This window comes from Globicephala melas, chromosome 2 (genome assembly GCF_963455315.2).
Source record: "Globicephala melas chromosome 2, mGloMel1.2, whole genome shotgun sequence".
Classification (NCBI taxonomy): Eukaryota; Metazoa; Chordata; class Mammalia; order Artiodactyla; family Delphinidae; genus Globicephala; species Globicephala melas.
In genome coordinates, this window is record NC_083315.2 from 36,460,992 (window position 1) to 36,473,883 (window position 12,892).

The 12,892-nt window shown below is 43.0% G+C and overlaps 1 protein-coding gene across 3 annotated transcripts in view; it reads left to right on the forward strand.

The window, feature by feature from the left end:
• Positions 1 to 8,986: 8,986 nt before the first annotated feature.
• IQGAP1 (IQ motif containing GTPase activating protein 1) overlaps positions 8,987 to 12,892 on the forward strand; it is a 102,239-nt gene continuing 98,333 nt past the window's right edge. For all 3 annotated transcript variants that reach the window (XM_030878563.2, XM_060293813.1, XM_060293814.1), the window contains exons 1-2: positions 8,987 to 9,130; positions 10,934 to 11,033. In XM_030878563.2, the coding sequence (XP_030734423.1) occupies positions 9,076 to 9,130; positions 10,934 to 11,033 (155 nt within the window). In that variant the 5' untranslated portion in view covers positions 8,987 to 9,075. The remainder of the gene's footprint in view (positions 9,131 to 10,933; positions 11,034 to 12,892) is intronic.

Below are 12,892 nucleotides of genomic sequence, written 5' to 3' on the forward strand. Positions count from 1 at the left end.
ATTAGTAGGGAAGTTGAACAACTTTTACAGGTTTATTGGCTGTTGAGTGAATTCTATGTTCATAAAGTACCCATTCTTTAGCTCCCCTTTAAAACATTCCCTCTCCAGGAAATATTTCTACATCTCCTCCATCAAGCAGATGAGTTCTCCTTTGGATCTCTATAACCCTTTCCATATCTTGGGTTTCACTCACTTTTTATTCCATCTTGTACTCTCATTTGTATACTTGTCTAAAGAGCAGAGACTATGTTTAACTCAACTTTATGACCACGTTAGTACCTAAGTACAACATTTCATAAATCTTTGTTGAATCAAATCATACTCCTTCCCAGCTTATAAAATCTTAGTCTCCTGTTGTCAATAGGGGAGAGTCGAATCTCCTTAGTATAGAATTTAAGACCCTTATGTGGGCTCTGGCAACAACTTTCCTTTCCTGACTCTTCTCCTGGTATGACCCTGCCTTCTGTCCCAGATACTGGGTTCTTTGTCCACAGTGAGGTCCCAGTACTCAAATGTTTGGCTTCTCTCCTTGCAGTCAGGATGGCAGGTTGATCCCACCTGTTTTAGCTGCCCATCAGATTATAAGAGAAAATCTAGGGATCCTGAAGTTAGAAGCTTGCTTTTATTAATGAGCAGGGATTTTGCCCTGAATCTGTCATTTGTGTACTAAGAGTTCATACATTTCTTTATCTAGGTGGCTTGGGTTCAAATGAAGAAAACCCAAAGCACTTAACTTCAGCACCTTAGCCTAGAGTCTAGGCCTGGATGCAGCCTGTCCTACCTCTTCAGAGTCAGAGGCATATCACAAACAGAATATATGAATACATGCCCAACCCACATTGCATTTTCCCAACTGATTCATTTTAATTCAGTAAACACTTATTATTTACCTATTACATCTAGGCTCAGTCCAAGGTGCTAGGGATACAGATATAAACATGACCGTTCTCTCGAGGCGAGGAGCACATAGAGTAGTTGAAGGAGACAGACATAACAGACACATATTTTCAATACAAAGAAGAATATGGGAGCCACAGAAGTGCTATCTTGAGAGTCAAGGAAGACTTCCTGGAGGAGATGTCACTTAGAGCAATTGGTATATGAATGAGTAGATGAATACAAGGCATGATCTTGAAATTAAACTTTCTTTAAGCTTCACGCATGAATTCTGCCACATAAGACACTCTGATTCATGGGATGTTACCAGTGATTCCTGAACTGAATAATGTGATTGGTACTTATGATTTGGAAAGCCCATCTCTGTATTGTGAGGAGGCAGTTCCAACTTGGCCATTTTCCTACCAGACTGGACATGGGTCAGTTAACTGACTGTTGTCTTAGGGAGAAACATGGCTACATATGTGTGTGTCTCTCCCATTTTTTTCCTGTGATAGTTTACATATATTTGGAGTCTCACAGTATTCTACATTGCCCTGTTCTGTAAATACAAATGGTAGTAGAAATGTCCCCAGTTTGCCTGTAATCTCATGAGAGGCCCAGGAAGATTTTTCCATACTCCACTTCTGGAGCAACCCATAGGAAAGTGGCATTCCACAAAGGAGGTGAGCATTCTGCCATCTGCATACCAATCAGAGGGAATGAGGAGTGACAAAGGAAGAGAGTATTTATAATCCCTCTCACCAAGAGGATCTACCCATTCCCCAACCAAAAATCCGTGGTACCCAAGGAAAGAGAAGGTTATACCCTCTGCAAAGATGGGGTGTCTTTCCAAAGAGGTTCCACTTGGACAATTTTTTTTTAAAGATTTTTTGATGTGGGCCATTTTTAAAGTCTTTGTTGAATTTGTTACAATATTGCTTCTGTTTTTGGTTTTTTGGCCGCGAGGTATGTGAGATCTTAGCTCCCTGACCAGGGATCGAACCCACACCCCCTGCATTGGAAGGCGAAGTCTTAACCACTGGATCGCCAGGGAAGTCCCCACTTGGACTTTTTGAAGCATCATGTGGCTTCTGCTCTTTGAGGAGGCTGCAGTGAAGTGAGTTAGGAAGTAAGCAGGGCACATACACACATGCACATGCCCCATACACCACACATTTTCACAATTTCCTGACTTTGTTTACATTGTTTCCCCAACTTGTGCTTTCTCATCCTTTCCACTGGCCTTCCCTGGAAGCCTTGCTTACATGACACCTCTTCTAGAAAATCTTCTTATATCACCTAGTAAAAATCAACTGTTCTCTGATCTGTACTCCCTAATCTGTCTTGATGTCTAAAAGTTCCTTGGGAGTGCTTTGCCATGTCTGGGCATCATGTTCTTGGCAAATGGGGCCTCACAAATCTCTCAACTCAGCTCACTAGGTAGCCCCTACCGTGAACAAGGATTGGCACATCAGCGCACAGTAGTGTTCATATACATGGGTTTTTTAAAAAAAATTTTATTGAAATATAGTTGATTTACAATGTTGTGTTAGTTTCTGCTGTACAGCAAAGTGAATCAGTACACATATGCGTATATCCACTCTTTTTTAGATTCTTTTCCCTTATAGATCATTACAGACTATTGAGTAGAGTTACCTGTGCTGTACAGTAGGTTCTTATTAGTTATCTATTTTATATATAGTATATATGGGTTTTGGGTCAAACGCATTTCGAATCCTGCCTATGTCACTAATTAGGTGTGTAATCTTTGGAAAATTAGTTAACCTTTCTGAGTCTCAGTTTCCTCATCCTTAAATTGGAGAATTCTACTATGGTTGACCCTTGAACAACTCCTAGATTAATCTTCATGTAATATATAGTCAGCCCTCAGTATCCGTGGTTCCTCAGCATCCAGGGGTTCAACCAACCACCAGCCATGTAGTCCTGTAGCTACTTCTGCTCAAAAGACTCATTGAATATATGGAGACAGACTTGTCAGGGCGGAGCAGAGTGCCCAGCTAGCTCATAGTTCTTCTAATGCAAAATTTTATCATCAGCATATTTGGCAATACTACCTTTGAACAACCTTATTCCCCTCTCCATACACCCAAATGTCCTAGGACATATGTATTAGTTTTCTATTGAAGTCTGAGCAAGCTTGACTGGATTTTTTGCTCAAGTCTTATAAGACCAAAGTAAAAACGTTCTCTGAACTGAGCTGTTATCTTGAGGATCTGGGGAAGAATCTGCTCCCAAGCTCATTTAAATTGTTGACAGAGTCAAAGTTCCTTGCATTTGTAGATCTGAAGTCCTTGTTTCCTTGCTGGCTGCTGGTCAGGGGTCACTCTCAGCTCTTCAAGGCTGCTCTCAGGTCCTTTCCATGTGGCCCCCTCCATCTTTAAAACTGTCAATTGCCCATCAAATCCTTCCTGTACTTTGAGCCTCTTTGACTTCTTCTGCTACCACCTAAAGAAACTCTCTGCTTTTAAAGGGCTCACGTGATTACCTGGATAATCTCCCTACCTTAAGATCAGCTGATTAGTAACCTTAATTACACCAGCAAGAGCCCTTCAAAACATTACCTAGATTAGTGTTTGAATGGATAACCAAGCATGGAATTTTGGGCATCATCTTAAAATTCTGCCTACCCCAGCATAGCTACAACCTCCTGAAAAGCTATCCCTCAAATTAATTCCTTAACATTTGATCTTTAAGAGTGATGAGAAGCTATAACCTCAGATTTTCCAGCCTTTTATAAAAGAGGCTATATGTATCAAAAGCCCTACATGTATTCATACAAGACAAAGAACCAAAGCAGTCCAAAGTGTTGCCATCTGTCCTAAGGAATCCATCCTTCTGGAAATTTTCTATATGAACTATATAAAAAGCAAATCTTAAAACTCCAACAGTAAGGATGCTACATTTGTTAACTATTCACACGGGGTTTATTTACCCAAATTTCTGTCTTTGAGAAGTTAATGATCTCTCTGGGAAGATTGACAGGTAAATAACTAATTGTAATTCTATGAGTTAAGTGCTATAATAGAGCCATATAAAGGTACACACTTCCTGGAATTTAAGATACTTTTGACTGTGGGGTACACCATCAAATTCCAACAGCTTTTTGGGACATTGAGAATATCTTATCAAATGTATATGTTTTAAAAAACTTGATTGACAGTAGCGTACATTTATCACAGGGATTACTTACTAGCCTCTTCTCTAAATCAAAGTTGGAGCCAAGCTTTTTGTGAAGAGTCTAACTCTATTTGGATCCACTTAGCCATTCCTAAAGCATGAATCCGTCATGGATTCCAGCTCTGAAAATTCTCTGATCTTTTCTGAGAAATTAGTTAAATTAACACATCTACAATGACAATTATGGTACTTTCCCAACTACTTCTCTACCTGGCAGCTGGCTAGTTGTTGTTTTTTTTTTTTTTGCGGTACGCGGGCCTCTCACTGCCGTGGCCTCTCCCGCTGCGGAGCACAGGCTCCGGACGCACGGGCTCCGGACGCACAGGCTCAGCGGCCATGGCTCACGGGCCCAGCCGCTCCGTGGCATGTAGGATCCTCCCGGACCGGAGCACGAACCCGCGTTCCCCGCATCGGCAGGCGGACGCTCAACCACTGCGCCACCAGGGAAGCCCTGACTAGTTTCTTTTATTACTGGTTGTAAGACTATCCTGATTTCAGAAGTATTAAAAATGTGAAATGGGACATTTTTTTGGAAGACATATGCTTCTAAGTGTTATGGAAAATAAATGAGGAAGTGGTTAATTTTGCTTGGGGAGGAGGTGACATTTGAGTTGAGTCTGGGAAGTTGAGTAGGAGTTTCCCAGGCAGATAAGAGGCTAAAAGGTATCCCAGGCCAAGAGAAATCTCTATTATGGTGCTTATCTGAAGCTATTCTGTTAATATTGCTCCACTCCCATGAATCTGTAAGTTCGTTGAGGTCATGAACCAATTCTATCTCCAAAGCGACCCATTAGCTCATTATTTTGCCATTTAATTTTTGTTTATTTATTCATTTCATATTTACTAACTTTATTCATATATATACTTACTGACAAAATAATATTTTGAGTAGCTCATTTAGAAAGTTTGGTAAATAGAAAGAAGCAAATAAACAAATCCCACACACAAAGCCACAAATCCATTGTAATTCCCCATTTGGAGAAACCACTGTTACTATACTGGTGTATGTGCTTCAAGCCTTTTTTCTATTTATATGTACATCTATATCTATCTATATTTTTAAAGCAAAAGTGATATCATAATATATTTATTAGTTCATAATGTTATTTTCACTTAACCATAACATTTAAAATACTGATCATTGTTTGCCTACCCAGTCTCCCATTGAAGGAAATAATGCCAGCTCACAGTTTTCTATTCTTAACTGATTGATTCCCTGACCCCAGCTAATTGAACTAAAGGATTGGCATCTGATCCAAGAACAGCCCACCTGTAGGTAGTCAGAGACATACTCATGGGGTGGAAAGATGAGCTAATCCAATCAGATGCCACTGGATTATGAAATTGGGCAACTGATATCCTCAATGGAGCTGATGGTGTAAGGATGCCATGGCCTTCCACCAAATAGAAGCCAGAGTTGCGAGGGAGCACAAAATATTAGAATGGAGGAAGCTGGTTGTCAAAGAGAGGAGGGTAGAGTAGACCTGTGGAGAAGCCGAGATGCCCAGAGCAACAGAGCCATGCCTTCAGGCTTCTGTTAGTCCTGTTTTTTCTTGCTCCAGTTCTAGTCCATATATAGCTTTATTATAAATACCTCCCTTCCAGCCTATTTTCCTCTAGAGGTAAAAAAGTGGGTCTCTGGAATTCCCTGGCTATCCAGTGGTTAGGAGTCCACACTTCCACTATAGGGGGCACAGGTTCATTCCCTGGTGGGGGAACTAAGATCCCCCATGCTGTGCGGGGCAGCAAAAAAAAAAAAAAAAGAAAAAGAAAAGTGGGTCTCTATTCCTTGTAGCCATTCAAGCCTGACCAGAACCACAAATCATGACTTTTATGGCTGTATAGAATTCCATTGTGTGGAGTTGCCATCACTGAGTAAAAAACAAAGAAACAAAGAAAAACAACCCAGTGGCAGGCATTTAAGACATTTCCAAAGAGCATCTTCATCACTAATTTTTGCACACTAAAAAATAACTTCTTTATGATATATTCCAAGAAGTAAAATTTGTTGTTTGAAGGATGACTGCATAACACAAAGTTGGACTTCAGAAAGGTTATACCAGTTTATAGCCAAACCAGCAGTGTGTGAGAAAGGTTGCTTTTTCACCCCTTTGCCAATAGTATCAATTAAAAAAACAAAAGAAAACATTGCTACTCTGATGTCAGTTATGACCTTAATGTGAATTTCTATGAAACTTGTATTTATTGACCAGGCATGTGAGTTTTGTCACTAGACAGACCTGGGTTTGAGTTCCAGCTCTGCCTCTTGCTGTGTGGCTTCAGTTGAGTTATGTAGTTCTCCATTTTCTCATCTGTAAATTGGAGATAATAATAGTTCTTTGTTGGATTATTATAAGGCTCAGATTAGAAAATAAATACAAAACACAGAGGCCAGTAAAGCCTCAGTACATTTCAGTTATTACAGTTATGAAGAATGACTTGTGACAATCAGATGAAGCTATTTGAGATATCTGAAACTCAATGGGATATTAGTTTAAATACCTGTTAGAATTGTATGGTTCTAGGAATAAGAAAGAGTGCAAGAGCCCATTAGTTTCATAACCTTTATGATTAGAGAGGAAATGCATTTACACATTTGAATTTCATCCATTACAAAGGTCTTTAGAATTAAAATAAAAACATGTATATATCTTAAAAACCAAGAAATATAAAATAAAATCAAAAGATAAACTGGGTAGGATTTGCAGATTTCTAAGAGTAGTCAGAGGATGAGGTAAAGAGTTTTGAAGTCCATAACAGAATTTTAAAAGGGGCTCAAAATATCAGTTGGCGTAGTGAGAAGAATGGCTCTGAAAGTCTGTAGCTCCAGAACTTATGTTTGGTAGAAAACCTCTGATCAGGGAATTCACTGGCGGTCCAGCGGTTAGGACTCAGCGCTCTCACTGGTCAGGGAACTGAGATCGCACAAGCCGCTCGGTGTGGAGTGGTGGTGGGGGAATGACACAAACAAACAAAAAAACGTCTGATCAAGAGTAATCTTAATTAACTAGACTGAAACTGTCTTTCTTAGCAGTTCTGTGTCTTTCAATTCAGAAGCTTTAGAATTAAGCACAAAAAGGCTTTAATGGGGGTAAAAACTATGTGATTAATATGTTGGGGTTTAGAAGAAATATGTGCATATTTCACTTTTTAGGCACTTGCAATGTTTAAGAAAATTTGGCTTATTAGAGTGATGGTCTTATGACTCTTATTTTAAATGTATAATTGAGTTAGTTTTAGACTTAAGGTTTGAGTTGAAATTTTACTGCTTACACATGGAACTGGGTCATCTAAGAAAACTTTAAATTCATTATATTTGTAAGTATATTTGATTTATAAGGATTACTAAGCCTTGAGAAGATTCTAGGCTAAACACCTGAAGACATTAAAATGAAAATCTAATAGATTAAGTTTATAGACAATTTTAAATGTCGGAAGATGTTGAATTAACTAAGTTTGTGAATGGGACCAAAAATTATTCTAAGTTTCTGCAAAGTGATTGGTAAAATATGCTAGACTTATAAATAGAATAATAAAATTTGCAAGCTAAACTTAAAAGCTTAAGAAAGAACTAATTTCTGAATTTGTAACAAATCTTTGACCATTTTTTAATGGGGGTGTTTTGTTTTTACAGGTTTTCAAGTATTTCACTTTACTATTTTGAAGGAAGAATGGATAAACTGAAAATTGCTAGAGCAAACAGCCTGGAGTCAGGTTGTGAAGTGGCTTATTTGGCATGGTAAGGAATTTGGACCATATCCTGAAGGAAATATTAGGAAAAGACTTTGAAAAGGAAGAACACGACCGTATTTGCACTTTAGAAAGAACACGCGGGTGACTGCGGGGAGTTGTTTGGCAGAGGGAGAACGGAGATGATGTAATCACAGTGGAGACAGACACAAAAGCTAGACACTTCAGTAATAATACCGATTGCATGTAGGGCGTGAGGAACTGAGCACTATTAATAGGATAATAACGGGAACAGGGTCAGTGTTCGACACGTTAACTTTAAAGTGTCTGCGGGATTCACAGGTTTAAAATGTCCATTACACGGCTGAAAATAATGAGTTGGGGCTTCTAGAAAGTCTGGTCTGAAATATATATTTAGGGGTCTTCAGCAGTTTAAGGTGAGCGTGGATAAAGTTATTCAGAAAGAATGGGCAAAGAAAAAACGGAAGACGGCTGAGGACGGAATTCCATTGAGTACCAATATGTTAAGGGCAGGCCACAAGTTGCAAGGGGAAGACGCATCCCTAAAAGGGGCAAAGAGTCCTCTAAAAAGAAGAACTTGCAAAGAATAGTGGCAAGGAATCTAAGGGAAGGAAGTTTGGACAAACACAATTCTCCTGCTTTAGCATATCCACTTCTCAAATGCTAGCGGGGTTAAGCAGTTCAACTCTGGCGACTGCTGGCGAATCCGGGAGAAGGCTGCGTCCAGATTGCCAGGCTGTGCGGCCCCTTACGGGAGTTTGGGTCCTGCATGTGTCCGCAAGAAGACACTGGGCCACTTCAAAAGAGGCCTTCCTTGAGCCCTTTGGTGCAGAAGAGTTTGGCTAGGCAGGCAGGGGAAGGTAAAGTGCCCACGTTTTTTATTCCAAGCTACGGACACTGGCGGTCTTTGCGAAGAGGTGCGGATGCGACGGCCGCCGGCTAGGGCAAGGATCCAGGCCCGGGGCGGGTCTTGCCGTCGGGCGGCGCTGACAGTGAGTACAACTGGCGGGCAGGCTCCGCCTTCCTTCTTCCGCCTCCTGAGGGCGTTGCGGGCGCAGGGCGGGGCTAGGGGCGGGGTCAGGAGGCCCAGGCCCCGCCTCCTTCCGTCCGCGGCGGTCGGCGCGACAGGGCGGGGCCGCTGGGGTGGGGTCTGAGGGTGGGGCCTGCGGCGCGGGGCGGGACCACAGGGACCGGGGCAGCTCGAGCAGTCTGCAGGGGCTGCAGCCGCCGCCGCCTGCGCTTCCAAGGTTTTGCGGCTTCCTGAGCTGAGACCCGGGCTCGGCCGCCATGTCCGCAGCGGACGAGGTTGATGGACTGGGTGTGGCTCGGCCACACTATGGCTGTGAGTGTGGGCTCCGCGGCACTGGGGTCTCGGGGCGGGCTCGCTGCCTCTGAGGCGCCGTTTTCCCGGGGGCTCGCCGGGCGGGTGGGGCAGGGCTGCTGTGGGCCGCGCGGACCCGGAAGAGCCGGTGCGGCGAGGTGGCGGGCGGCGAGGCCCGCAGCCCTCGCCCTCTCGGTCTCCGAGGCGGCGGGGAGGACCCAGGCGGCCTCCCCGCCTTGTCCCGGGCGCGGCGGCTGGAGGGCCTCACCCAGCGCCTCCCGACTCCCAGCTCGACCGAGATTGGGGAGACGGCCTAGGGTGAGGTGGCAGGAGGACGGTGCAGGGCGTGTCCCGGGGACCGGAGACCCGAGACGCGGGCTCTGCTCGGGCTTCCTGGGAAGGTGCTGCCCGAGTGCTGCCTGCGAGGTAGACCCAGGGTCCAGACCTCCTCGGCCCTAGGCTAGCTGAGAGGTGCGGCCCTGGACAAGTCACTTCAGCTTTCTCGGGCTTAGTTCCCTCGTCAGGATCTCAAAAGTGAAAAAAAAAAAAAAAAAAAAAACCCCAAACCTCTGACTTCCTCATTTTCCGAACCTCATTTTCTGTCCCTGTCCTGGGACATCACTGAACTGCAGGCGGGATAGTTACCACTGGCCAAAGGAGAGTTCTTTAGAGTCTTGAGGTTTTCCGTTTTATTTTATATTCTTGCGAATGATGTTATGTTTTAGGATAATTTCACTCAGCAGTTACATGCGAGGTATTGTGTCACGTTTGTGACATTAAAGATTAGTAAGAGCAGGTCCCGCTTTCAAAGAACGTTTTAATCAGAGAGGCGGGCAGGTGTATTATCTAATGATAATAAGGAGGGATAGAAATAAAGATGCCGTGTGAACTAACTAGGCTTAAACAGTAATGTGGGTGAGAAGGAGGGGCTTGGGGAAGGCAGTAGGAACACAGATAGGACCTTTGATCAGAGCCTTGCAGGATGCTGTGTAGTTTGACAGGGTAGGGTGGGGCAAGAGACAGGACGTGGAGAGAAGAGCAGGAACTAAGGTACTGAAGAGTAGAAGAGCACTGTGTGTGTTGGGAACTGAGTGGTGTGGAGTGCACAGCGGTGGGAGGGGGAGGAGGGAGAGGGAGAAGAGTTACCAAAAGTAGTTGGGGCTAAATTGGGAAAGGCATTGAATGCCAACCGCAGGAGTTAGGAATTTATTCCATATCCTGGGTGCCCATTAAAGGAAGCAGATTGCTTTGAAGTTAATCTTATAGGCTCTTGAGACAGACTGTCTGGATTTGAATCCAGGCCCCATCATTTATTTATTAGCTGTGGGGCAAAGGTCAACCAGCCTCAGTTTCCTCATTTGTAAAACAGGAGTGATAATCACAGGATTGTTGTGGGACTTCCATGAAAGAATGCATGTAAAATGCATAGTACAATTACTGCCACTTAGTTCTCAATGACTGCTGGCTTTAGTGATTCATAAAAGAGTGGGGAAAAAAAGACCATGAACAGCTCTGGATTTAGAGAGAGTCTGGCAGATAGACCAGCACAAATTTGGACCAGAATCTCAAGTCAGTATTTTTTAAGTCACACTGAAATTTAGTACATGTTCATAATATTGTACTTTTAAACAAAGATTAGGATGAATATAGTTGAAACCCCATGGTTCCTGTCTTAGGAAAGTCATTGTATTGATAGTACCGCTGGCTGTCCACATGTTACCCTGACTCTCTAGGTGACTAGCAGGAATTTGATGCTATGGCATTCTTTTATCTCTCAGGAAGGGTACAGATTCTTGCGCTTACATTCTTTCTTTCATGTTTTAGCGGTCCTGGATAATGAGAGACTTACTGCAGAGGAGATGGATGAAAGGAGACGTCAGAATGTGGCTTATGAGTACCTTTGTCATTTGGAAGAAGCAAAGAGGTAAAGGTTGGCTGGAGAGAAGATTGGGAGAAGGGAGCTGATCTGGTGTGAACAAAGATAAAGATCTCTGAGTATGTTGTAGGTGTGACTGTGAGAGGCAGGTAGTTTGAAGGAATAAGTAAGTACAGGTAGGATATTTTTTTCATGGGAGCAAGTAGCCTTGATGGCAGTTTATCATGAAACAGTCTGATGGGCACCTACGTATACTGAAAAATTTCCAGATTTGTGTTGTTCAGTTTTATGCTTATGGTGCATGTTTTGGGCACAACCAGCTATAGGGAAGAAAAGCAATTTTAAGGTTTGAAGTTTTTGGCCTTAATGTTTCACCAGTTATTCACTGGTTTTGATTTATATATGAATTGGGTCCATTCTCCGCTTGGTAGTGCTCTGGGTATGGGTCCATGCATTTGGCAATATTCAAAGTCTGTTTACCAAAGGCAGCGTCCTCTGCATTCTTTGTGAAGTAAATGTACAACTGCTGTTTTCTTTTTTCAGATGCTCGAAGACCTTGTGGTCTTATTCTTAGAGTGTTGATTTGCTATCAGTAGTTCATTTCTTTTGTTCTGGTGCTTGTGTTTCTTTGCAAAGTCCCAGGGTAGATAGATGTAATTACAGATCATGTATCCTATAAGTGAGCTTTTTTTTTTTTTTTTTTGCGGTACGCAGGCCTCTCACTGTTGTGGCCTCTCCCGTTGCGGAGCACAGGCTCCGACGCGCAGGCCCAGCGGCCATGGCCCACGGGCCCAGCCGCTCCGAGGCATGTGGGATCCTCCCGGACCAGGGCATGAACCCATGTCCCCTACATCGGCAGGTGGACTTTCAACCACTGCACCACCAGGGAAGCCCCCTATGAGTGAGCTGTGGTGGAAAAGGCCAGCAAGGGATAATGAGAGATTTTGTGGTTAAAGTCTAATGAAAATCAAGGATGTTTCAAATGGTGCTAGTAATCAAGAGTGTTTTTTGTCTTGTTTTGTCTTTTTAGTTTTGAAAATCTTAAACGCTACAGGAAAGTCCAGAGAACAATACAATAAACATCCATGTATTCCAAAACTAGCAAATGTTAGCCCTTCAGATTTTTTCCCTTTTCTCTCAAAAGACACAGTTGGAGTCCCCTTTGTGCACCTCCCTGGTCCCATTCTCCTTTCCATTCCTGGGGATACCACTAACATGCATTTGGTGCATCTTCTTGAATCCGGGCTTCTTTTCTGAGCTTAAAGCCCTTCCATTAGATTGGGAGAGGGTTGTGAGGAGATTAGTGATGATTTAGGTGGAGAGAATGGTAATAACACTTGTTTTTCTAAATGGAAGTTTAGACCGAAGGAGGTGAATGTGTTAGTAGAAAGGGGGATGTTTCTCATACAAAGTTTGTAAGGATCCCGTGAACAAAAATATTAAGTTCTCTGCTACTTAAATTATGGACTAGATCTAGTTTTGGAAGGTAAACAATTTGAAAGCTGTAGCTGGTATGAGAGACCATCTTGGGCTCTGTGGAGTCTTGGTGTCTTTGTTGGGGTGACCTAGGGGTGAGAGAAAAGGGCTTCCTCCCCCTGTCAAAAGCTTTTCTGCTTTTAATATTGGGTTTCCGCAGTAAAATTCCCTTTTTTAAAGGGGGTATCTTGGCTGACATCCCCTTGCTACCACTAATTCAGTTTCACTATTATGATTATGATTATGATTATTTTTAATTTGGCCACTCCACACGGCTTGTGGGATCTTAGTTCCATGACCAGAGATCAAGCCCATGCCCTCGGCAGTGAAAACACAGAGTCCTAACCAGTGGACCACCAGGGAATTCCCCAGTTCCACTACTAATCTAGTTCAGCCATCTCATTTCAGTGAGGAAACTGAGGCCTGAGTGT